Source organism: Chironomus tepperi, unplaced genomic scaffold, assembly GCF_022539635.2.
Source record: "Chironomus tepperi strain 1889 unplaced genomic scaffold, CSIRO-AGI_Ctep_v1 contig_454, whole genome shotgun sequence".
In the NCBI taxonomy this organism is placed as follows: domain Eukaryota; kingdom Metazoa; phylum Arthropoda; class Insecta; order Diptera; family Chironomidae; genus Chironomus; species Chironomus tepperi.
Genome location: NW_027226576.1, coordinates 131,057 through 156,518, shown reverse-complemented (window position 1 = coordinate 156,518; position 25,462 = coordinate 131,057). Strand labels below are relative to the sequence as shown.

Here is a 25,462-nt window from a genome sequence, read left to right as displayed (position 1 = left end):
CCGACTCCACAAAATCTAGTACAGCATCAAAATTAAACAAATTAAAATTTTAATACTTACGTTTTTAAAATTTAATTACCTATGCTCTAATTATTATTTCATCTTCAATTTATACCTGCTAACAAATATAATTGCGTCTATTGAACCTTAACGATCATAATCATGTTAAACATTGTTGAATTATCCACTTATATTTATTGGGTATAAACAAAAGCTAATCAAAATACCAATTACCAAGAAATTTAAAATATCTAAACATTGCATCAGAGTCATTTTAAACAGGCGTGTCTATGAATTTTATTACATATCAGGCATTATTATATTAATTTAATATTCGCCCGGTTTTCAATTAAACACAATAAAACAGCAACAAGTGTCAGAATGAACAGATTGTTCTTGAAAAATGTTCCTGTAAGTTTAGTTTTGTTAATTTTCAAGTATAATATTATCAGACCATTAATTTTCTTCAGATATCAATGACAAAAGAACAAATTAAATCAATATTTTTCCCAGATTTGGAAAATTTAGAAATAAACTTTCCTAAACGAATTGATAATGATAATATAAGGAATGTCTTTGTTCAACTTAATTCAAAAAATGAAGCAATTCTTTGTTTAAAATTCATCAATCATCTCGAATACCATAATGTGGAGGCATCTTTTGCAGAAATTGATCTAAAAAAGAGTCTGTGCACCATCATAAAAGAGGATGTCAAATCATGTGCATTTTGTGGAGATATCAATTCTGAGTTTATATGTAATGGCTGCAGTACAATGTATTTTGCTACATTTTATTGCTGCAAAGATCATCAAGAAAGAGATTGGAAGAGACATAAAAATGAGTGCAAATCTTTGCCTGCTTTAAAACGAATAGATGATATTTTTGGATCCATAGAAATCGAAAATCATACAAATAGAAATTTTCCTACAGAAAATGAGCCATCTATTAAGAAGGGAAAATATTTTATAAAAGTAATGGATATAAAAGTCAATTGTAAAGTAGTAATAACTTCTGTAATAAATACAAGGTTACTTTACATTCGTCCGTTGTGTCTCGAGTCAAACGATTTATTTAACGTAATAAGTCATTACTCAAACAGTGCACCAGCACTTTCAGAAAAGCCATCAGTTGATGAATATGTTTTAGTACCATATAACAACAGCTATCATCGAGCCAAAATATTAGATTTATTTGAATCCGATCAGAATGGATTCAATACTCGTGTAGTTCTAACGGATTTTGGCAATGAACTCAAGCTTAAATGGCAAGATATGAAACATTTAAGTTACAAAATTAGAGGAAAACCAAGTTATACGCAGAAAGTTATATTGAATGATGTACCAAGCGAAAAATACTACAGTAGTATTGATAATTATTTGCAAAAATTATCGTTTGATGAAGAAGTGCTTGAAATTGTTAATATTTTTGGTAATCAAATTAATGGATTAAAAGTCATTTTAAAGATTTCTCAGACAGGTGCTATAGTAAATGAGGTTGTAAAAAATATGCTTACTGATGATCACGGAAAATATTTTTATGACGTAATTTTTTTAATAATCATGTATATTGTAAAGTATTAATTTTTTTTCTTCTAGGTAATTAAGATACCAAAATTTTCAACAAGATCATCCATAAAAATTTTTGTATCCGATTCCACACAATTAGAAAATCAGAAATTACTATCATGCTTCCCGTATGAAAAACTTTCCGATTATCTTCTTATGTTAGACGAGTTTAAGAAATACTGTAAGCGAATATCTAATGAAACATACTTTCCTTTGTAAGTATTTAAAAAGATTGTTCAAAGATGTCCAACATTTGTTGAATTTTTTTATTTTTTATTTCTTTATATTTAGACTCAATGAAATGTGCATTGTAAAATATAATGAACAATGGCATAGAGCATCTTGCAGTGACAGTAATTCTAACACTGAATTCATCAAATGCACATTGATTGATTTAATGATTAATGTACAAGTTAAAAAGACTGATATAAGAAAAATTCCACAATCGTTTACTCAGCATTTTTATACATCACTTTGCTATGTTGAAGGCATTAATGAAGGAAATGTTGCTAAAATTAAAGAAATAATCAAAAAAGAGAAAATTATACATGCTTGTGTTCAATACGACAGTGAAACTAAATGTCCCGTACTGAATAATTTATACTACTAAATCATATTAAAATGAACGGCCAACAAAGATTTAAAATTGTATAAGTTTGGCCCCTTTGTTTTTTTATAATTTCAAAAAAAAAAAAAATTCAATAAATAAAATACCTACCATATATTTCATATAAATTGCGTTAAAAATGGCAGATAATAAATGTTTTGAGCTACGTGAAAACATTTTAAAGTTTCAGGAAGAGATGCTAAGCATCAAAAGTTTTGAAAATGATATGAAACAAAAGGAAAAGGAGGTGATTTTTCAGAAGAGCATTGAAAAACATTCACAGCAAGTAAGTTATTTTTAATAAAATATAATTAACAAGCTGTTTGATATTAAGTTAATAAAATTAAAGGAAAATTTAATACCAATTCGATCTGACATGGAAACTTATCAAAAGTATACAATAATATCGAATATGGAAAACAATAATGTTTCCATGGATAATAATTTAGATAATGTACAAGAAAGGAGAAAAATTGCAAACGAATGGAAGGAAAAGGGAAACAGTTTTGTCAAATTGAAAAATTATGAATCAGCAAGTTAGTACTCAAAACATTTGTTTAATTTATATGAAATTAACATCTTTTTGACATTTTTTAACAGTTGAGATGTATTCAAAAGCTGTTGATTTATACCCAGACCCAGTTTTTTACTCAAACAGATCTCAATGTTTTTTAAATTTGGAGAATTATATGGAATGTATAAAAGATGCAACAACTGCTTTAAAGTTGGACGTACATTTATCAAAGGCCTATTATCGTCGCATGATGGCGTATGAAAAATTAAATGAGAATTTAAAGGCTCTTCAGAATTGTCAGGAATGGATGAGTAATTTGCCAAACGATCAATTGGCTAAGACTTCTTATGATCGAATTCACAACAAAATTATCGAAATTACAAGGCTAAAAGAAAAGGATAAAATCAAATGGTCACGATTTACAGATATCACCAATTTCATTTGCGACAAGCCATTATATCTTCAATCAAAGAAGAGTCTCCGTAAGGTCAACGTATCACTTAAAAAATCACATTCTCCAATTCCAGATGACGTTATAGATACAATTTTCAATAACAACACAGGAGAACATAATGAAACAACTGAACATGATATAAAAGATTCTAAACTATTCAAGCCGAATTTTCTTACGTGCTCTTATATCAAACCTAAACCTGTAATTATCGAAGACAAAAATATTGTAAATGAAGCTAATGAAATTTTAAAAGCAAGTGATAAGAAAGGACTAGACGAAACTCCGGTTTTGAAAAAAATTGATGAAATTAAAAACGAACTAATCAGCATTCCGCAAACTGGTCCTCAGTTCTATGCTGCATGGAAAGAATATACTGACGATTTAAAATTCTTATATTTGAAAAAAATAGCTGAAAATAATGTTAAGATAGGCAAACTTCTAGGAGCTCAACTTAATAGCGACATGCTTGCTAAAATTATACAAATTGTCCATACATATTTTATACCATACCAAATTTCCTATATTGATTTCATCCATGAATTGAGTAAAAATTCTGAATTATCAGTTCTAGCAATGTTTTTAGAAAACGAAGATAAGCAAAGTAAGTAAACTATGTAAAGAACTAAATGTTTGTATGCTGATATTTTTTTTTTCTTTTAGATTTAAAAGATCTTCTAAATGTATTCAAAAATGCTAACGATAAAAACGAGAAAATTCAACAAATTCAGAAGAATTTTAATATTTAAAGAAATTTGAAAAAAATATATTTGATATCTTTTGTAGTTGTGCCTGAAAGAAAATGATAAATAAATTTCAACTTCTTAGGTAATCAAAATTTCCTTTGTTTATTTATTTATTTATTTTTTTTTTTTATTTTCAATCAACTTATTTAATTTCATATAAATTTGTTCGGAACAAAAAAATTAGTCATGTCTGTATTGGCTTTTTTAAACTTACTTTAATTTTAATAATTTGGAAAATACAGTCCTTTTATAGATTACTTCTTATACCTAAACATATAATGCCTTTATTTTTCTCTTGGTAATTCAAGGACTTCTATATATATAATAGGTATAGCTGAATCAAGTACTAAAATTTTTCTTTTTTGCTATTTTTTATTAATTCACAATTTTAACCATTCCATTTTTAATTAATTCAATTATCAATGTACATGTACTATTTTATTAATGATTTACGTTTGTTTTTTGTGTATGAAATAAGTATGAAAGGATCTTTTTGTTAGATATTTTTTGTGAACGAAAACTATTTTTTGTACTTTTAAATTCTTTGTAAACAAGTTTTTTTTTTTTTTTTTTAAAAAAAAATATTAAGATATAACAGTTCGAAAATTTAGACTCAAATTTTAGAAAAAGAATCCATGTGATATTTTTTTCTTCATTATTTAGAATAAAATGAATTGGAATGATACAAAAAAATTCAATATAAAAAATTTTATGATTTTTAATTATTCCCGAAAATTTCCATTACAATAGATTTAATTTATTTTTTAAAGTTCTTCCATTACTTGGTTAAGTTTATAACTATGTATTCATTTTTTTGTTGCAAATTACATATCTTTAATTACGAAAATAATGGTTTATTATAATAGAAAAAATACGATTTGGCTTTAACTGTTGGTTGATGCATTCATTGTTACATGTGATAAACATGATTAACGCATGTTCTCGCGTACACTTTAAAGAAACAAAATAAATCCGATAAAACATCAAACTTAGCTTTTAGAGTTTATAACAATATGAATCAAATAAATACTAAGTAAGAAAAAGAAAATAAAACTACATATTGAAAGTATATGTATGATTGTAGAAGCGCAACATGATATAATCGTGCCGATTCAAAGATTAGGTTAGTTTCTAAAGATTATAATTCAATAATATTGTGAAATGTTGATTGAAAAATTAATTTAAAATAAAGAAGATTTAGAGAAAATGAATATTAGGTCTTTTTGTGTTATCTGTATGATATTCGGAGTATTTTGTATGTAAACTAAAACCTATTTAAGAAATTTAGATATGATGTGGTATGTAATCTGCAATTGTGTAATAATTTTGGCGATTTTTTTTTTGGATTCATTTCATTCCATTTCGGACACTGAAAAAAATGAAAAATAGATTCTTCAAATAAATTATTCATAAATAAAAATGTTAATAAAGAGAGAATATATGAATGATATTCAAAAAATATTGTTGCGCTTCCAAAGATTTTTATGATTTCATCCGAATTCATTCGTAAGAATATGTCATGCATTAACACATCAATTAATGTTCATGTTGAATGTAAAATCCAGAAAGATGTTAGTAATGAATGTACAGCACTCGATATTATCTTTATTTACAGATCCATGATAAATTTGATGAGGCAAAAATTGACACATGCTGCTCTATCTCGATTGAACTGATATTATCGTGGCTAAAACACAATTATGTGTTGAAATTCAATTCGAAACAAGCAACAAATGAAATCAATCTTCGAACGGAATGAGACTGCAAGTGATGAAATTATAAATCGTTTTACACCAGAGTTGTTAGTAATTAATCAACAGAAAATGAACCTTGTTAGCATACATAAATGTTATCATATTAATCATGAAGAAAGTTAAGCGAGATTATTATATTATAAGATGATCACAGAAGCTTATGGCAAACTTTGTAGAAAGACAAGAGATTTTTTGTTAATTTTCTTTTTAATTGAAGCAAACTTTACTTCAAATACACAAAACAACAAAATCACTAGTCTTCCATACAAAAATCAAAATTTGCCACTCGATTATTGCAGGAATCGTAAAATTTTGAGACTTTCACATTGTTTTAAAAGAAAAGCCCATACTTTAACACTAAGTTTTGTTTTGTTTAATTTACTATGTTTATGCATTCATATTCCCTTTTTCATATTATAATTTTAAAAAAACTTTAGAAATATTTACGAGACAATTGTATCTTATACAAAATTAGCAGACGAAAAATATCTCGAATTGAACATAAATTATTGGAAATCAAAATGTAATAAAATTTAATTGTGAATGCTTTAATATTAATTATTATGTTATATTCATTTACCTTTGTTGAAGCATATACTGCGCAGCTTGAATTTGTTTTGAAGTTCCAGTTATTGTTATTATTCTGTCTGTTGAACCTGGAAGAGCTTCATCGATTTGTATGAATGCATTTGATTCCGAACGAATGCGACGAATTCTACCACCTCCTTTGCCAATAATAGCTCCTGCCAACTAAAAAAAATTGACAATTAGCTTTTTTTTTTTTTAAAAAAAAAAGTAATAAATGAATTCTAACTAACATCTTTTGGAATTGTAACTTGAGTTGAAGATTTTCCGTCCATATCAACATTATTACCAAAGTTGCTGTTATTTCCTGAAGTACTTCCCATATTCCCATTGCCAAAGTTATTCATTCCTCCCATTTGATTGTTTCCATTCATATTCACTGCCCACGGGTCAACATAATCTCTCATGGTATTATTACCATTTCCACGATTACCGCCTCCACGACGATCATTATTAAATCTTCCTCGATCATTTAATCGTCCTAAGCAAAATATATAATTCAAGATTAAGTATTAATTTTATATTTTATTTTATTTTCAAAAGCACACCTCCTCTTTCAAAACGACCGTTTCCATCTCGAAAATTAGAACTCATTCCGCTACCATATCCACCATATTCGTCAGCATATAAGTCATCAAAATTATGTGGGTCATAGTTATGGACCGGTCCTTTAATTGGAGTCTATTTATGAAAAAAATAAAATAAATAAATAAATAGATTGACTTAAAATTTCGCTAACAAAAAAAAAAAAAATAAATAAATAAAAAAAGAATTAGAACATACCGATTTTATAAGATCCATAATTTCAGTTAGGCAATCAATGCATTGATCTTCTCGTCCGACAATTTGGGCAATACGATCTGTGCTTTGTGGAGCAATATTTGAAAATATTTTCAAGCGACATCCGATCCTCTTAAATAAAAAAAAAAATATGAGAATAAAAATAATTTTTTATAAAGAAACTTTATGTTTAATTTTTTTTTTTGACATTTTTGCTTTTTGATTTATTGTAAAAACAACCAGAAAATTTATCAATCTCAGCACATTTCCAGAAAAAGAATATTTTTTCTATTTCAAAGTGCAACAATAATTTCGTTGCATTATCGTTGTATGTATGTATTAAACATCCTGGCCATCTGTCTTTTCATAGTTACTAAATTGGAACATAAGTCTCTCACTAATAACAATATTAGTAGTTTCCTTTTAGTTTATTTATTATTCTTTTTCTGTATGCAACAAATACAAACATAAAAGTTAAAATTATATGTTTTTATGAAGTTAATATTATTTTATTAGATTTTAATATTGTTCATTGGCTTCTTATTCAGTTATTAAAAATCTTTAAAAAATACAAAAATTCATTTAAGTAACGTATGCCGTGGAGAACTCTAGAGAAAGGAAAACTGAATTCTTGGGAGGATTATTCATACAAAATTTTATTATAAGCTTTCCAAGGGCACTAACAAAAACTTCTGTATTTTTTCTACCCCTAAGTTTGATGAAAAAAAAAAATAGAAAATTTTTGAAGTAAAGAATTCAAGAATAAAATATAAAATAAAAGCGTGAAATATTTTCAAATAATTTTCGAAGCTTACATAAATTAGCGCATATCAAATATTATCTCGCCATTACGGTGCTTCATATTTTTTAATTCTTTTTTTATCCTTTTTTTTATAAGACTACTTTCACGAAGTAACTTATTCTCGTGAAATACTTTAAACACACTTATTAGAAGCATTTTATAGCACGAAAACAATTAAATCAATATCCTTCATACAATTTTCACAGATGCTTCCTTTTTAATTATGAAATAGTCACTCATATAATTTATTTCAATATATTGATTTTTTTTTTGATTAACCAAAGATATCTAATAAATATTTATGACGATAAGCACTTCAAAGTTTTCATTTTTCTTTAACGATTATATAATTATTGATATATGAACTATAAGTGAATCTAACAACGTCACAAAACCGAATGAACTTTTACGAAATATTGCTCCATGTTAAATAAAGGTGAATTAAAGAGAGAAAAGAGAGACTTTATGCGCAAGCGCCTTTTACCTTTTTTTTCTTTTTTGTCCTTTTCTTTACTACATTAGTGTGTGAAAAGGAGAGCATCAAGAATTAAAATATATGTTTCTCTAATTTTCTTCAAAAGACTTTCTTTATGTTTTGAAATATGTATTAGTGCAATTTCAAATATATATATGCAACTATAAGGAAAGCAAGCTTAAGAAAGGAAAAAAGGACAAAATGTAAAAGAAATAATAAATATATTGAAAAGAAGAAAAAAATAAAACGAAGCCATATGATGAATGAAAACATAGACGTGTAATTTTTACATGTATTTTTATATATGTAGTTAATTCTCATCTTTAAACGCATGTAACTGTGTGCATATAATTTATTATGGTTTTCATATATTATGGAGCGGATGTTCTACATCCTTTTTCAAAAAATGAGAAGGAACATTTTTGACTTTTTTTTTAGCAAATATTTCCTTTTTTCACTTTGGAATATTTTTTCTTCTTTTTTTTTTTTGTTTTGATACTATAAAGTTTTTTAGTTTAATTCAAATATAAAGAAGCGACTATAACTAGTAATTTTTAAGTTAATTTTTCATAAAATTAAAAAGTATTGAAGAATAGGACATATATTTTTGAATTTGTTATTCATCAAACACTAGAAATAAGAAGATGAAAGAGAAAAGAAAGAAAAATATGTACGGCATTCCAGCTGCTGACTACCATTATTATTATGTGCAGCAATGCTGTGACATGTGCTTCAATTCAAGAGTGTGTATTTGTGTGTATTGAGCACAGGATCATTATATTTCTGATATACAATATATTTTCTTAACACAATAACTACATTGGCAGATGGCAATACTTTAAATGTGTTCTACAGGTTTTACATTCTTGAGCCCGCCAACATTTAATACAATAACGTTAAATTTATAAAATAAAGATAGAAAAAAATAATGTAAAACAAAAATGAAAGAAGTTTTAAAATATTTCCAAATTAGGATAAGAAACATACATATTATAAATGAAAAAAGAAATTTAAATATTTTTAAAACAGAGTCTAATTTAAGAGTTAATACTGTAGAAAGAAAAAGTTAACAAAAATAGATTTATGTTCCTACAGTAGTACATACAACAAATTGTGTGTTACTTTTCATATAATTAATTTAGCTCATGTCAGAAAACTATGAAAGGATTGCTTATTGACTAATGGTCAAAATTTGTCATGTAAAAATGTTGCTAAGATACGAAATTTATAAAACGAAAAAATGAATATATTGATTTTTCATCAATTGACTCAATACAACTTGAAAAATATTTTTAAAGAATTAACAAATAACATTGAGTGTATTAATTTCAATGATGTGATTAATAAGCTTAAGAAAACTCACATCTTTAAGTTCCTTTATTTTTGCTCCACTTTTCCCAATGACACATCCTGCCAAGCTTTGGTGAATTAGAACTCTCAACTCACATTCATCAGCGTTTCCCTGTTAAAAAAAAAAAAAAAATGTTATAAAATTTCAGTCAAATTAATTTAGGAAATAGAACATGTTAAATAGTTTCGTAGAAATCGATTAAATGAAAATAAGATTTTAATAATACATGTTCAACATTGAAAAAATTTATTTTGCAGTCTGATCTAGTTAAAACTTTAAACCATTGTAATTATCAGAATATTCTCATTTAAGATTTTTTTCTTACCTTATCAAAATGCTTCATGATTTCTCTAATAACTGTGCAACATGTATCCAAATTTGAAGCGATAGTAATAACACTGGCCATCATGTGAAGAAAATTAAGTGACAAACATAAATTATTTTTGTATATTAAATTTTTTAAATTAATTAAAAAAGAATTTCGTTTGGTTAGGATATTATGAAATATTTAATACAAGCATTAGATTCTAAGGATTATTACTATTATGTAGGAGTTGCTTCTCAAAAAAAAATAGAGATATCTGTTTTAAAACAGCATTTGAGTAAGTAATGTTTAATCCTGTTGTACTATTATTCATGAATAAAACTAAACAAAATGGAAGCAAATTATCCATTTTATTTTAAATTGTATTCTCATTTCATGTCATTTAGAATAAAAATTAATGAAATCGCCATTTTAATGCCAATGTCCATAATTCGTAATTTCATGAGATATTAAGAAATTAAAAAAAAAAAAAAATTATATAAGATTCCAATGTTGTTCGAGCAGAAAAATATTAAAATTAATTGTTGAAATTTTTAAAACAATTGGTCATTTTACAAATTTCATAGTTGTCATATCAAAATTGGTATTTTTTTAAGTTCAACGATGTTTAAATTAGTTTTGATTATATTAGATTTAACCGTTAAAGAATTACATTTTTTCCCATTAAATTCACGTTTGAAACTTCAATAAACAAGGAATTTTAGGGATTTTTTTTAATTAAGCGTATGAAAAGTCTATTAAATATGCAGGATACAAAAGTTTTTCATTACCGTTCAGGACCTTGACAATCGCCAACATTCACTTGGACTTTATACTGTTCAAAATTCAATTTAAAGAGATAAACGTGTTGAGTAAATTAAATGGTTATCATATTGTAAAAAAATGGAATGTTTTCAGACATAAAGTTAAGAGTTTTTAAAAATGTGGTACGATTTTTTGTATTTTCAATTTTTAGTTTTTGCGAATGAAATTATTTCAAACAGTATAAGAATATGTTGATCAGTTTTAATTAAAAAAAAGGTAAATAAATAAATAAAAATTATATAAAAAGTTAATGATACAAAAAGGAAATAAATAATTTAAGAACAAAAATTCATTAAATGTGAAATTAAAAATTGTTCATTCATTAAAAAGTTTTTTTTTTGCAATCAAGTTAAGATTTTATATCAAAGATTTGTAAAATATTTGGTTTTATGAAATTATTATATAAAGACATATCAGAATATATTAATTTAGGTAAATATCGTGAATTAGGAATGTGATGCATAAAAATCACATTAATACGAAAAAATAAACAAGAATTGATAAAACCAAGTTGAAGTATAGGAATTTTTTTACCATATCAGATTTTTAATTGGGTAGATGAGTTGTTGATTTATTTTGTTCGGCGAATAATCAGCAAAGATCAGACCAGTACAGGCATTGTATTTTTCATTTATCATTTCAGATGAGATGAATTTGATCATATTATATAACGGATTATTTATTCAGAATGTTAAGTGGACGAATAAAAAATGTTCAATGTAAAACATTGATTTCAGGTCATGAGCACATTGATCATATGTATGTAGCGATGAACAGGCGAGCAGGGCATCGATGAGATTTGGGCATTTGGCAACACATAGTGTCATGGATCATTTTTTTCGCAAATTTTGAGATCACACGGGTTTCAACAAATATTAAATTCGGATTCATGGGGAGAGAATGAGAAAAAATCATATATTTAGTGAAAAAATTCATAAATCATATATAATTAAGAAATAGAACAAAAATATTTTGACAGTACATTTTCATAAATTGATTAAAAAAATTCGGTTTGAGGAAATATTTTTCTGGATGAAAAATATTTATTTTAATTTTTTGACAGAAATGCAGTGCATGCTGCTGATAGTTTTTTTCATTTATCAAATGAAAATAAAGCAGCAACAAAAGCAAAATTCTAACTAAAAACAAAAATTAACTAATAATATTAAGTTCGTAACTTACAGTCGTATTTGATCATATTATGTATGTTTGAATTAGAGTTAAAAATCGACTGATATGAAGTAAGTTTTTGGTTTGACTCACAAGTTTCTTGAACTAAAATTAATGTTGTAACTAAATAAACATTTATGAAAAATATTTGATTGTTCAGAATAAATTAGTAGAATTTTTTAGAACGCTTGTCTATTTAATAATAATACTGATTTAGTTTCTTGGTTCAAAAAATTAAAATATAGTCAACGCGATTTTTAAAAATTGAGAAATTGGAGTTAACAAAAAAAATAAACAGTTGAAAAATTATTATCAAATCATCATATTTCACAAACCTCAGTTCGAAGTTTTTGAATGTTGTGGCCACCTTTTCCTATAATTGCACCCGCCATCTTTTTGAATTTAAATGAAATTTTATAAGTAGCTTAAAAAATAACTTAAGAATAATAAATTTTGCTTACTTTGCTAGGAATCAGCAAACGAACTTCTTCGTCATCGCTACGACGTTGGCGTTTTGGTGGATTGATTGGTCCACTATCTTGATTTTGATTGTTTGAATTATTTTCATTTGATTCCTGATCTTGATTATCAGTATTCTGGTTTGGATATTCTTGGTCCAAGTCTTCCATATTAATTTGCTGTGATTGATTCCCTTCGTTCTCACGTTTCATTGTTTTTGACTAGAAAATAAGAAATTTGACTTCATTTAAAAAGTATGTATTTATATTGCACTTGCATTTTTCTTATTAGTTTTAGATTTAAAATAATACCATTTCATATTTAATCAAAATGGTTTTAAAATTCAAACAAACTATGAAGTATAAATAATAAATTATTGGAAGAAATCAGCACTAACCTATCTCAAGATCATTCTCATTTCGTTAGTGGATAAATAGTCAAGATTCCATAAATGGAAATTGATTTCATGGAACAAAAAACTCAAATTCAAGTTCATGAACACATTTATTTTGTTTCTGTTTAAAATATATTGTATTTATTCTACTCTTTGGGCAAACATTGAACTTAAAATTCAAACAAAGTAAAGGGCAAAAAAATCATCCAGAGAATTGCCCTTAACTAAACCTGCTTATTCGAATGTTCTTTATAAACTGAATTAAATTTCAATTGAAATGATTTATTTGAGTAGGTGTATATAATTTTCTTAATGTTATTTATAATTTCTTAATTTGAAATTATGAACGTAATATGTAAACACTTTGAAAATAAATCATTACGTAAAAAATATTAAAACTTAATCATTTTAAGTTATTATTTTAGATCAAACAAAAAAATCAAACAAAGTGTTTTTAAATTATTTTACATGATTGAAATAGGATATATGTATTTAAGGAGCCATTATCATTGAAGTAAACATTATTACTTTTCTGTCAGAACAATAAAACTATTTACTCAACAGGTTTTTGAAAAATGATCTCACCTCAGATTAATATAAGCATTCAATCCATTTTCTATCACTAATCCAATAAAACTTGTTTACGACTTTCAGTTAATAAAGCTTTTAATATGTAAAATTTTGAAAAATTAATTTTTTTGAACACACTGAATTAAATTTTTAGTTTTCCACTGAGAAAATTTACTTTCAAAAATGATTTGAAACTGTGATGATTAATCAGAATTTATTGTATTTATATATCCTTTGGAAAAGGGATTTTGAAAAGAAAAGTATGAAAAGTGGAGAAATTGTAGTGGGAGTTCAATCAAATGACAATATCGTCAATGTACAAACAGCAATTTTCAATTTCAACGTTATGTGCTGTATGTTTCAAACAATATCGCTTAAACATGAAAGTATATATTTTAGAATAGCCCCTTTTCACTGAAATTTTCACGAAAGCTTGCGAGTTTCACGAACATTAAAGCCGTAAATTGTTTGAAATATAAAAATGAAACGTGGAGAAATGATAATATATTAATGAGGTGAAATATCGAATCTCCTGACTGTCTTTTGTTGTTCCACGTTTGTTGTCCAGCAACCTAAACTAATGTATTTAGCCACATCCCATCTTTAATTTCTTCAATATTTTCAGCTCTTTTTATCGTCAAAAAAAAAGAGCTACATATAAGAACTATGTGAATATATAAATCATATTGTATATATGTGTATAAATCCGTAGTTAAATAATTAAATCCGACTGTAAAAAACGCTTGATTTGTAGATTTAAAAAAATATTGATCATGTACTGATACAAAACTAACATTCAATAAAAACAACTCCTAAATTTTTTTTAATGAGCCATGTAGTATCAATGCATGGGTTTTTTAAGTTATAAATATTAAAAATTTATTATTTATTATTGAACATGTCTATTTGAAGTTTTATTTTCGAAACAATTAAGAATATCGCAACCCTTTTAACCTAATTTACTTATTACATCGGTATTTTAATACGCTAAGATACTCATCAAATCGGTTTCTTAATTTTGACAGTGTATTTCGCTTGCAATAATCATAAAAAAATAAGTCTTTATATTAATTTCAACTTTTAGGAATATTTGATTTTGTATTGCACTTTGAATGAAAATCAGTTTAACCAATTACACTAGTAAATTTTTTTAGTAAAGGAAGAGAAATATCGAATTTTCATGAATGCTTCAATACATCATACATTTTAAGATCGTGCAGTTCCAAATACACAAACAAAACGAAAAATAAAACTAATCGAATTTACTTAATTATTCATTAGATGAACCTTTTTGAGTTCGAGTTCCCATTCAGCATTACACTTTGTTATTTGTATGTACAGCGCTAGGTAAAACATTTCGATTTTGATAGTAACACGCAAATAGTCCATTACAAGGGACACACATATGTGTCTTTAATACAGAAACGATACTTTAGCATAATTTCTATTATACAATTTTTTTAGTGGCAGTTAATAACTAATATGTAATGATAGAACATGAAAATCTATCGATACACCATAAAATTTAGTTCAATCATGAGAATTTGAAATTTTAAATGCATATGTTACATTTTAATATTTTACAGTTCAACCATTTAAAAAAAGACTTAGAAATATGAATTTGAGAGTAAATTACATAGTTATTACATACATTTTTAATAAAGTTTCATTTAAATGACGTGTAAGAATTAAAAGAAAAATAAATTATTTTTCATTATTTTCTACATTAATTGAATAATTAAAATATTCGAAAAGAAATACCTATTCAATATACCTGAGTGAATTGCAATTGGTACAAACAAATAATCAAATTTAGATGAGACGAAAAAGTCTAAGAAATGCGGACAATAGATACGCGCACTAATTATAAACTGTGAAACTTTTCATGATTCAATATTTAAAATCTTGTTTTGTTTTCATGAATGATGCTTATAATTATATAAAAGGCTCGTGTTGTTTTAAATATTTGTACAACACATACATATTTTACTATTTAATCATTTCCTTGATGCGAATTTTCTTTTCGTTTTAAGAAAGTAAAAACAAGAAATTATTTTTAAAAATGCGTAATTTTCTCATAAGAGCACGTGTACGAGAAAATGATGCTATTAACTTGCCGAACCGGATAAAAAATAGAATAATGACATTCGTTTGCTAAAAACAGGTAGTTATATTTTTTTCGTGCATATATTAGTAAAAGAAGGCGATAATTTTTTTTCTTTTCATCAAACAATAATTATTACTACAATAAATTTATTTCCGACTGAATGATACCCAAATTGTATTACCAGAAATAGTTAGAAAGTCTAAGTTAAATTATTATGTTTTTTAATTGAAGAAACAAATTTCTGAATATATGACAAGAAAATTTCTAAATAACCATTTATACCTTCAAGAGTGTGCAAAAATACTCAAAATACAGTTAAAAACATAGTATGGGCGCCTACAACAATTTTTTTTTTCAAAATAGTATGTTTGTAAAAAAAAAATAAACCCATATGAATTCCGAAGACAGAAAATAATTTCCATATTAAAATATAGCAGGATATGTTTGCATAGACAATCCAGCTTTTCCATGATGAAAATATTCAGAAACATATTAACTAAGCTTTTTATAGGCAATTGATTAGATTCTCCATTAGTGTAAAAACATTGTTTCCTCAATATACATATAATTTTTGAAATAATGCATTTGCTTGTTTTCACAAAAAAATGATAGCGTTTGTCGTAAATTATTTTTCCATTTTTTTATGATTTCGATAAGCATTTAAAGAACATTCCTATATATTTCGCATTAATGCTACTTCGTATCATTGATAATTTAGGGAACTTACCGACTGAATGTTTTGTTCTATTATAATTTTATAAAAATTAATAAAAGAGAAATTCACTTAAAACAATACTATGATGTGAAGTTGTATCCGCATTTTTTTACTGAAATCACAAAGATTTAAATTTTAAAAATCCGTTATATAAAGTTAAATACAAAATTTAAACATTTGTCGGAATTAGAATGAGGTTTCAGTGATAAAAATATTATACAAAAATCTGGAATTAATTAAATTAGCTCTTTATTTGGTCAGTAAATTGTAACAGTAATACAAAATGCTAGACGCTACTAAATGCTAATAATAAAACGGTCGTACAAAATTCAAAAAATAATTTTTGGGTGAAAAAATTATTGATAATAATAAAATAATGAAAATTCTTAATTTAGAAGAGATAGAAACATAGTTTACGTTCAGTAAATCACAAAATAAATTAATTTGCTTTAGGAGTTTAACTGACTCGATTATAAAGCATAATAAACAAAGGGTTTAGATGAAAAGTTATGTGACGATATTAATATAGAAATATCGATAAAGAAATATTTAGAAAAGTTAAATACCTAATATAACAAAAAAGATGCCGTGTAATTTGTGCAAGTTACAATTTAATCTATTTAAAAGAAAGCGTACGTGCGTTTCATGCCATTTTTATTATTGTGGAAACTGTTTGGGAAAGCGTAAAAAAAATTTCTGTATCCGCTGTGAAATAATTCTTATTTCATCCTCCCAAAATGAGTTAATGCTTTTAAAAACAAAGGTAAATGATAAATTGTTTATATCTAACTAATTTAAAACTAAAATTTATTTTATTTTTTTTCCTTTCAAAATAGGATTTAATATTCTTTCTTCAGTCACGCAAAGTAAATATTTCTGGTGTAGTAGAGAAGGAAGAATTGTGCAATTTAATCACGAATCATGTTAATTCAAGTTCATATTATGAAACAATCGCATCTAATTCCTCATCACCATTAGATTTTGAAAACTATTCCCATCAAATTAAACAAACCTGCCAAACTTTTTTCACATCTATTACAGACAAAATTGCTACAGGTAATAGTCTTAATTATTAGGTTTTACTTTTAGCTAAAAAGAAATTACTCTTTATTTAGATTTGCAGAAAACTACATGCTTTAATCAAGCATCACAAACCAAGAAGGAAAATGTAATGACGCAGCAACCGAAAGCTAGCGGTTCTAATCTTTCACAAATTAATAACACAAATCATCTAAACTGCGGAGCATCTACTTCTTCGAGTGAAATAATGCAAGATGGTCAGGATGAAAATGCTTCGTACATTCCACATTTAAAAAATAATCAACTTCTAAACTGTGAATGCTGTTCTGATGAAGCTCTTGCAGAAATATCCGAAAAACGTCAAAGTATTTTTAATGAAGAAAATAACGATTTATGTAATAATCCTAAGAAGGCAAAGATAGAAGATACAACAAGTGATTCATCATTTGAAGAAGTTGTTGCATCTATACGACAATGTGATGACGACTGGCAATTTATTGAAAACGAGAAACTGAATGAATTTGGTAATAACAATATTAATAATAAAAGCATTCAATTAAATTTAAACGAAACATTTAATCAAAAACAACAAAGTGATAAAACTAGTTCATGTGAAAATTTGGTCGAAGTTGTTCGTAGAAAATCAGACAACTCACTTTTAAATCTTAAAAAATCATTTGATAATGTCGATATTTCAACATCTTCCAATTGCAATGGGCAAGTTACTAATATTAAAATATCATGCAAAAAGTGTGGCAAACCTAAATCAAAAATAACAGAAGAAATTGTTAAATTAAATGAACAGCTTAAATCTTCACATCGTACAGAAAAAGAAATCAGTACTAAAATTAAACAGTTCATGGACTACTTGGATACGAAGTTGGAGTCCACAGAAACAGTTAGAAATGAAATTAATATGCCTATCGACACTTCTGGTCCATCCACATCAGTTGAACAAAACCTTAGGATTAATTTTACCAATTTTGAAAAAACTGAAGCTTCATCAAATGAAGAAAGTACACAACCATCTTGCTCCTTTAACACTTCAAAGCGTTTCATAACACTGGAAGATTTACAATCAAGGTAAATATATTTATATGTAATATGTCATGTTTATATATAAAAAAAATTTTCCTTATTAAAAATTCCCATCGTTTTTTTATAGCTCTGATTTGGATTATTTGTCTGTTAAACAGTTGAAAGAATTGCTGGCACTGAATAGAGTTGATTTCAAAGGCTGTTGCGAGAAACAAGAACTTAAGGAAAGAGTTCAAAGACTTTGGGAAAGTTATGCAAATGCACCATGTAAGCTTACGAAGACTTTAAAAAGCTTTTTTAACATAATTTTATGATTTTAATTTTCTCTTGTAGCATCTGATAGACTATCAACAAATGATTTATGTAAAATATGCATGGATGCACCTATTGAATGCGTTTTCCTTGATTGTGGACATTCAGTGTCTTGTATTTCCTGTGGTAAAGTTTTAAATGAGTGTCCCATTTGCAGATCATATATTGTTCGTGTTGTTAGAATATTTAAATCCTAAATTTTCGAAATCATGAATAAACTGTATTTAAACAAATAACATAGCATTTCTCTAAACTTTCGGCTGGTTTTACTGACGTGCAGGGTAATATATTTTATTTACAATTACTTACATATGTATATCGTTGAAATATTTCTGGTTATTTTCTGTCTATGGTTTATTGCTCTTTAGATAAGATGAAAGTTACAAATGATGAATTCTGAACATTATTAATATGCCACAATAAATATACATTGAATTTTTCCTAGTTTTTTGATTCACATACTTATTTTAAAGCTAAATACTATTATCAAGAAAAGTTTATAATAAAGGTGATTGTCAATTGGAATGTATTTTGAAATAAAATAAGTTCTTAATAGACACTTGCAAAAAACTCAGCAAAAGTTTAGAAATTTTTTAAAATTATTGCATCAAATCGCATCGCAAATCTGACTTTATTTATTGCATGTTTAACTGTCACATCGAAGAAAATAAGTCACTCAGAATTAGTAGAAGGCAGGAAAAAACACTATTTTCCGCTTTTTGTCTGCCCGTCAGTCTTTTTGTCTCCGAACTACTCCTCCAGTTAAAGCTTTATATTTTGCTTATCTGTGCTTTAGCTTAGAAAGTTGACTGTCGAAAAACCACGTTAATGATGAAGTGGAAGTTTAATTGAATTACCTTTTGCCGAAAATTTGCTTACGATTTACGTACGTAATTCTGATGTAGCCTTAAAAAAGACAATTTTTTCAAAATTCTTTCCGGTCACTGAGAGTTCAAGTATCAAATTTGTCAATTTTTTTTGTCATACTTTTTGATTCTTTTTTAAACACTCTTAGAAATAATTCTAAAATTAAAGTTTTAGAATATTTTTTTTTTCAATTTTAATGCTCACAATTTAATTTTACTAAGGAAAATTATTAATATTAAAATTTTAAAATTAGGGTAAAGAATCTAATTTTTGTGGTATTTCAAAAACTAATTTATAGTGCTGTAAGCATTCAAATTTTGATCAGACCTCGTACCCTGAATTAACGATATAAGCCACTACTAGGGATTTCAATCCCGGGATTACAGGATTTGAAAAACTGATCCGGGAATAGGATGATGAAAAAAAGTATTCTATCGATATTGATAATTAAAGAAAAATAACACGTTTTTGGCCAAATTAAAGTGTGAAGATAATACTAACTGTTTTATTAAAATTTTACGGCTCAAAGAATCATTTCAAGCAGACAAAAATGTGGTAAATGTACTAGTAAAAAAAGATAAGTTAATGTTAAAAAATTTCGCAAAATACTGATCTCCATAATCCGAGATCTTTCGGGATCCGATAGCAAGAAAGGGCCGTTCACTTATTACGTTACGCAAAAAAACGAATTTCTAGACCCCCCCCCCCCCTTGTTACAAAATTTCCAAACAAAAAAAAATTTTTGGGTTAGGCTGTTATAAAATCGTAGAGGAGGGGGCCCCCCTAAAAAGCGAACGTAATAAGTGAACGGCCCTAAAGCATAATCAACACTGTGATTCCATTCACTACCAATATTTCAAATTAAAAAAGTCGTTAAAAGGAATTTGCCTAAATTTTTGAGATCTTTAGTTTAGCTTCAACAAAATTTTAAGAAATTGAATGCAAATATCTTTAATTTCTGGTTTTTCAAAAAATTTAATTATAAATTTATTAACAATTTAATATGAATTTTTAAAGAAATTTTCAATTTTCAGCTTCTAAAATTGTGGCTGAAATTATGAAATCAGTTATATAGTGTCATACTACATGATTTTTAAATGTGTTATTTTTAATTTTTTTAAAATTTAAGATTCCAAATTTGAAGTTTTTGTATCAATTCGAAATGAATTCTCAATCCCGGGATTGCGGGACCAAAAAACGTCCGGGATGCGGGATCCCGGGATTGAAACTTCTAATCACTGGCTTAATAAAGAAATTTGAATCTGAAAAAAAATTTGTATTCGTTAATAAGCCACTACCAAAATGCCATTAATTAAACTAGATAAAAAATTTACCCTTTTTAAATGACATATTAGGACATATTGACAATCAGTTATTACTGGAAAAAAATTAATAATTTGTAACATTTCCATGAAAATTTTCGATTTTTTCTTCATTTGTTTACATTTCTTAACCAAGCCACTACTCGTTATTAAGCCTTTTTTGCGATGAAAACTTTTTTCTTCCGATAAGCCATTTGCTTGTAACGTAAATTCTTTTATAACTATTTGAATTTAAGAAAAATGTATTTGGGAATGTATTTTTTTAGGTAAAAAAATGAATTTTTGTGGTAATCTAGTTTAATTTCGTTTTTCTTAATTTTTTGTATTTTTCTTAGAAAATGTTTTGGTTGATGATTAATGAATTAAGGTTGATGATCTTCTATCACATTTAATATTTGAAAATTGGTTACAAATTTTAAATTAATTTAGCATTTTCCAAGTACTTTAAAGACTTAAATTGAACTTAAATTCGTTAAATAAAAGTATGATTATAAATTTAGGTAGTTAAAAATTCTTAATTTATTATTACCAAAAAAAAGTTTGTACTGCAAAAATTACATTTAATACCAAAATTAAAGTCTAAATATAAAAATTTTAGTTTTAAACTCAAAAATTTAGTTTTAGGTGCTAAAAATGATGTTTTATTACAGAATTGTGCTTTTTAATTTTGACTTTAAATTTTTGATTCTGTACGAGGGAAATGCACTGACATCGGTCAAGAGTAACCTCGTCTATACCAGTCTATATTAGTTTTATCTTAATTATTTTAAATTTCGTAAATTACTAACTAGTTAACATTTTTTTGACCTGTAAAAATAAGTATCACTGTAAAGCTTACGTTTCGTTATTTCAAAAACTAAAATCAAATGACACCTTTCTTGCAATTACTTACTTCTTTTTTTTCACTGTTAAACTTAATTTATTTTCAGGTTTATTTCTACACTTAGTAAATTTAAAAAAAAAAATAAATTAAAAAAAATCGAAAAACTTAAAATTTTTTTGCTATTCTTTTTAGCATCTTTGTATTTTTTCAGTATTGTTTATCATCATGCACTTCAGAAAAAAAAAATCATTTTGGAATTTTAAAAATTCTTGAAAATTGAATATAAGAACATATAAAGGTATTTCTAAAATATTAGGGTAGTAAGAAATTAGATTGTCGCCATCTGCATAAATTTTAAAAATTGTAAACCCTAACAGATAAACGAAAGCAATTGTACGCATTTATTATGTTTTTTGTTCAATGATATCACGTGAAAGCCTCGTGCCTGAAAATATGTTATAACAAACATAAGGAAACTTCAAAAAATATTAGGTATGAAATGATCTAAAAAATCTAGTAAACTACAATACTGTGTTTTTTGATATTTAATTGATTTTATTTAAATTGCTTGAGCTAAGAACTAAGCATTTTGCATCATACAGGTTGTAAATTTCTCATTCATAAATTGTGCTTATTCTTCCTTTTTATATATATCACCTGTGTACACGAATTCGTATGTAACATGTCAGTAATAGCAGAAAATTATTGCGTCAGATAGTAATTTTATTTCTGCATGAAATTACATGATGATAGCCTTTGAAGCATCAACATTTTTACAAAAAAAAAAAAACATTTAAATAATGTAAATTTTATAAACTAATAATTATAAAGTATTGCAACTTTTTTTCTATTGATTTTTTAAACATTTAGGTACTGATAATATCATATCGTTTCGCCTTTATAGTTTTCTACTGATCACCACGAGTCAAAAATGTGCATACAGAAACAGTTTTTTTTTTTGTATTAGGTCTTCGAGTATAAAATATCATTCAGACTTTTCAGCTCAATTCATTCAAGTTTAATTCATTGAAGTCTTCAGACGTAACTATTTTTGCAACAATAATTTTAATTTTTTAAAAAAAAAATGATTGCTAATAAAGTGCTCTTAATTTGATACCAATTGACAGAAAACATAAACATTAAACAAACTAAAGTTTCAAGTGTTGAGAAATTAATAACTCATAAGAATATGATAGTTTCAATTAAACAATTCTACTATAATCTCATCATTGAATTGAAAATAAACTGATATTTTAATAAAGTTGTGAAAATAAGGTGAATTGAGCAAAGATTGGATGCTTATGAAAGATAAAATATGATAAAAAGTTTTCAAAAAGTTGAAAATAATTTAATTGGAAATACATATTTTATGAATTAAGTAGCGAATTAATTGATTATTTTTCAAATTCCTATAATATTAAACATCAAATAACAAGTGATTTAATTTCTTTGTGTCAAAAAGAAATTAAGATATTAAAAAAATGAAAATTGTTCAATTGAAATTAAACTATTTAATTTTGATTTTATTTATTGTGATACTTAGATTAGTATTCACAACATCAGCAGAGATTAATTTTAATAAAATTAATTACCATCATTCTAAATTTAACAATTTGAAAATTCATAATAAGCCTGCACATAATATCAATGAGAATGATCAATATAAACGAACACTTCCTCCAAATATTTGGACATTATTAGCAGAAAACTCTGTTAATTATAATAAACAAAATAAATCTATTGATAACGAAATAAGTAATGAGAACGAAATTTTCAATTTAAATAATTCTAATAATGATAAATTATTAAGAAAGGGAATTTTAAAATGTCTAAAATGTTCTAAAAACACTGTAAAAATGAGTGAAGATGAGTTAACAAGCCTACGAATTGAATATGTTAAAAATCAAATCTTGCATAAATTGAGAATGGATCAAAGACCACCAAAAAAGTCTTTTGACGATTTACCAGAACCAATACAAGAAGGATTTGCAATCCAAAATGATGATGATACTGAATATCTTAACCGTCAACTTGATGATTACTTTGCAAAAACTACACAAAAGATCATATTCTTAACTCAAGGTATTAAATTTTGTCACATTCTCCTATAAATTTTTAATTATTTAATTTTAATAAATATTCAATCTTAAATAGAATTTGAAAAATGTAAATCCCACGAATATCCATCGATATGCTTTATGATGAATATTTCGGAAGATTTGGACGTTAATATTATTGAATCGGCACAATTATGGTTTTATACGGAACCAAGTAAGTAAAAAATTAATTTGTTCAATTAAATTATTGTTTGTATTTTTGATAAGTTTTTTTTTGTTATGTATGTTAGTATATGTCAAATTTGTTCTGCTAATTAGTTTCGTGCTTCTTGATAACATTTTGAACGAAAAAAGACAATCAGCACGTTAACGTCACGTTTTCTTTAAAATACTCAAATAAAAATAAATTTATTTATTTTCCTGTTTAATTTTTTAACAGATAATTTAAATCACGGGATGAATCATACTTTTCTCTTATCAGAGGTTGAGCTTTGGGGAACAAGCAAAAAATTCATTAAATCAAAAACCTTGGCAATTTCACAAGTCGGGCAGGATGAATTAGCATGGGAAAAAATTGATTTAACAACATCTCTCAAAATATGGCTGGAATATCATAATTTCAATCCAACAATTGAATTAGCTTGTGAAACATGCAAAACAGAAGCAATGCCGATTTCTTTACATCAGGATCATAAGCCATTTGTTGTGATAAACACTTTTCCAAAACGAAGTTTTAATCGCCAAAGAAGAAACGTAAATTGTGGTCCATCATCCACAGAATGCTGTAGAGATTCATTATATATTGATTTTGCAACAATCGGTTGGAATGATTGGATAATCCATCCAAAAGGATACAATGCCTACTTCTGCCGAGGATCTTGCAATCGCGTTGCTTCTATTACACAAGCTGGAACCCATCATAGCACAATATTTAATGTGAGTATCTTATTAAGCAAAAAATATATATCATTTTTTTGACAAATCTATTTTTTTGCAGAAATTTCTTCATCATACTTCTAAAAATACTAAAAAAAAGCTTGAATTGGTGCCCTGTTGTACAGCCACTCGATATTCTTCACTACAAATATTTTACCTCGATTCTAATAACACTGCCACTCAGGTGACACTACCTAATATGATTGTGGAATCTTGTGGATGCTCATAAAAATCAAGTATTTTAAAGCGCTTAGCATAGTAAACATAAGATTTATTTATTTTATTATTAAATACCATTTAAAATGTAATTTTATTGATGATTACATGAATTAATTAAATAGAAAAATAAGTTAAAATAAAAATACCTAATTGAAAGCATCAGAAACCGTCCATTTAAGGCACCATCCATTCCACCAATATACATATACTATAGTATCCGGAGCGCCCGTGGCGTCCCATCTTCAGAATTTTCAGCTTCACACGGCTTCACATAATTTCACATTACACCCCCATACCCCCTGATACCCCTCAATTTTCGGCTTCACATGGCTTCACATATCTTCACATTACACCCCCTATACCCCATGATACCCCTAAATTTTCGGCTTCACATGGCTTCACACGGCTTCACATAACTTCACATTACACCCCATTTTTAAACTCATGGATTTGCTCTTTAAAAGAAAAATGTGCCTTACATTAATATTAAGAGCCTTATATTTTTTCAAACCAAAATAACCGGTATTCGAAAATCTTCAATACCTGTATTTCAGTTTCTGAACCATACCGGTATACCGGTATTGAGAACCCTAGATATTAGATTTTAGCGAGCACACAATGATTTAGATTTGAAAAAAAATGTTCAAAAATTGGAATAATTCATTATCTTATTATTAGGACTTTCTGATGGAAA

The 25,462-nt window shown here is 26.3% G+C and overlaps 4 protein-coding genes across 8 annotated transcripts; 3 read left to right on the top strand and 1 right to left on the bottom strand.

Moving 5' to 3' along the window:
* The first annotated feature begins 33 nt into the window (after positions 1-33).
* On the top strand, positions 34-3,931 carry LOC139098806 (RNA polymerase II-associated protein 3-like). Of its 2 annotated transcripts, XM_070651133.1 has the most exons (7): positions 46-411; positions 471-1,541; positions 1,596-1,780; positions 1,857-2,458; positions 2,522-2,708; positions 2,773-3,741; positions 3,801-3,931. In XM_070651133.1, exons 4-7 carry the CDS (start codon positions 2,312-2,314, stop codon positions 3,884-3,886), a joined length of 1,389 nt encoding a protein of 462 aa, XP_070507234.1. In that variant the 5' UTR covers positions 46-411; positions 471-1,541; positions 1,596-1,780; positions 1,857-2,311; the 3' UTR covers positions 3,887-3,931. The 2 variants fall into 2 exon arrangements, with proteins under 2 accessions (XP_070507233.1, XP_070507234.1); XM_070651132.1 differs by lacking the exons at positions 2,522-2,708; positions 2,773-3,741; positions 3,801-3,931 and having other exon boundaries at positions 34-411; positions 1,857-2,299.
* Positions 3,932-4,692: 761 nt separating this feature from the next.
* Positions 4,693-16,287, bottom strand: LOC139098826 (heterogeneous nuclear ribonucleoprotein K-like). 4 transcript variants are annotated; one of them, XM_070651160.1, is made up of 11 exons: positions 16,187-16,287; positions 12,391-12,609; positions 12,265-12,321; positions 10,726-10,769; positions 9,956-10,028; positions 9,643-9,741; positions 7,006-7,134; positions 6,771-6,903; positions 6,456-6,703; positions 6,218-6,387; positions 4,693-4,834 (listed from the first exon to the last, which is right to left on the bottom strand). In XM_070651160.1, exons 2-11 carry the CDS (start codon positions 12,598-12,600, stop codon positions 4,813-4,815), a joined length of 1,185 nt encoding a protein of 394 aa, XP_070507261.1. In that variant the 5' UTR covers positions 12,601-12,609; positions 16,187-16,287; the 3' UTR covers positions 4,693-4,812. The 4 variants fall into 4 exon arrangements, with proteins under 4 accessions (XP_070507261.1, XP_070507258.1, XP_070507259.1 ...); XM_070651157.1 differs by lacking the exon at positions 4,693-4,834 and adding an exon at positions 4,845-5,252; XM_070651158.1 differs by lacking the exons at positions 4,693-4,834; positions 16,187-16,287 and adding exons at positions 4,845-5,252; positions 15,127-15,233.
* Positions 16,288-16,517: 230 nt separating this feature from the next.
* Positions 16,518-18,780, top strand: LOC139098822 (putative leucine-rich repeat-containing protein DDB_G0290503). Its single transcript, XM_070651153.1, has 5 exons — positions 16,518-16,937; positions 17,011-17,230; positions 17,290-18,277; positions 18,360-18,499; positions 18,566-18,780. The coding sequence occupies exons 1-5, from the start codon at positions 16,758-16,760 to the stop codon at positions 18,739-18,741; spliced, it is 1,704 nt and encodes a 567-aa protein (XP_070507254.1). The 5' UTR covers positions 16,518-16,757; the 3' UTR covers positions 18,742-18,780.
* Positions 18,781-23,115: 4,335 nt separating this feature from the next.
* Positions 23,116-25,457, top strand: daw (activin beta chain dawdle). Its single transcript, XM_070651177.1, has 4 exons — positions 23,116-23,638; positions 23,711-23,827; positions 24,053-24,549; positions 24,611-25,457. The coding sequence occupies exons 1-4, from the start codon at positions 23,413-23,415 to the stop codon at positions 24,776-24,778; spliced, it is 1,008 nt and encodes a 335-aa protein (XP_070507278.1). The 5' UTR covers positions 23,116-23,412; the 3' UTR covers positions 24,779-25,457.
* Positions 25,458-25,462: the final 5 nt, after the last annotated feature.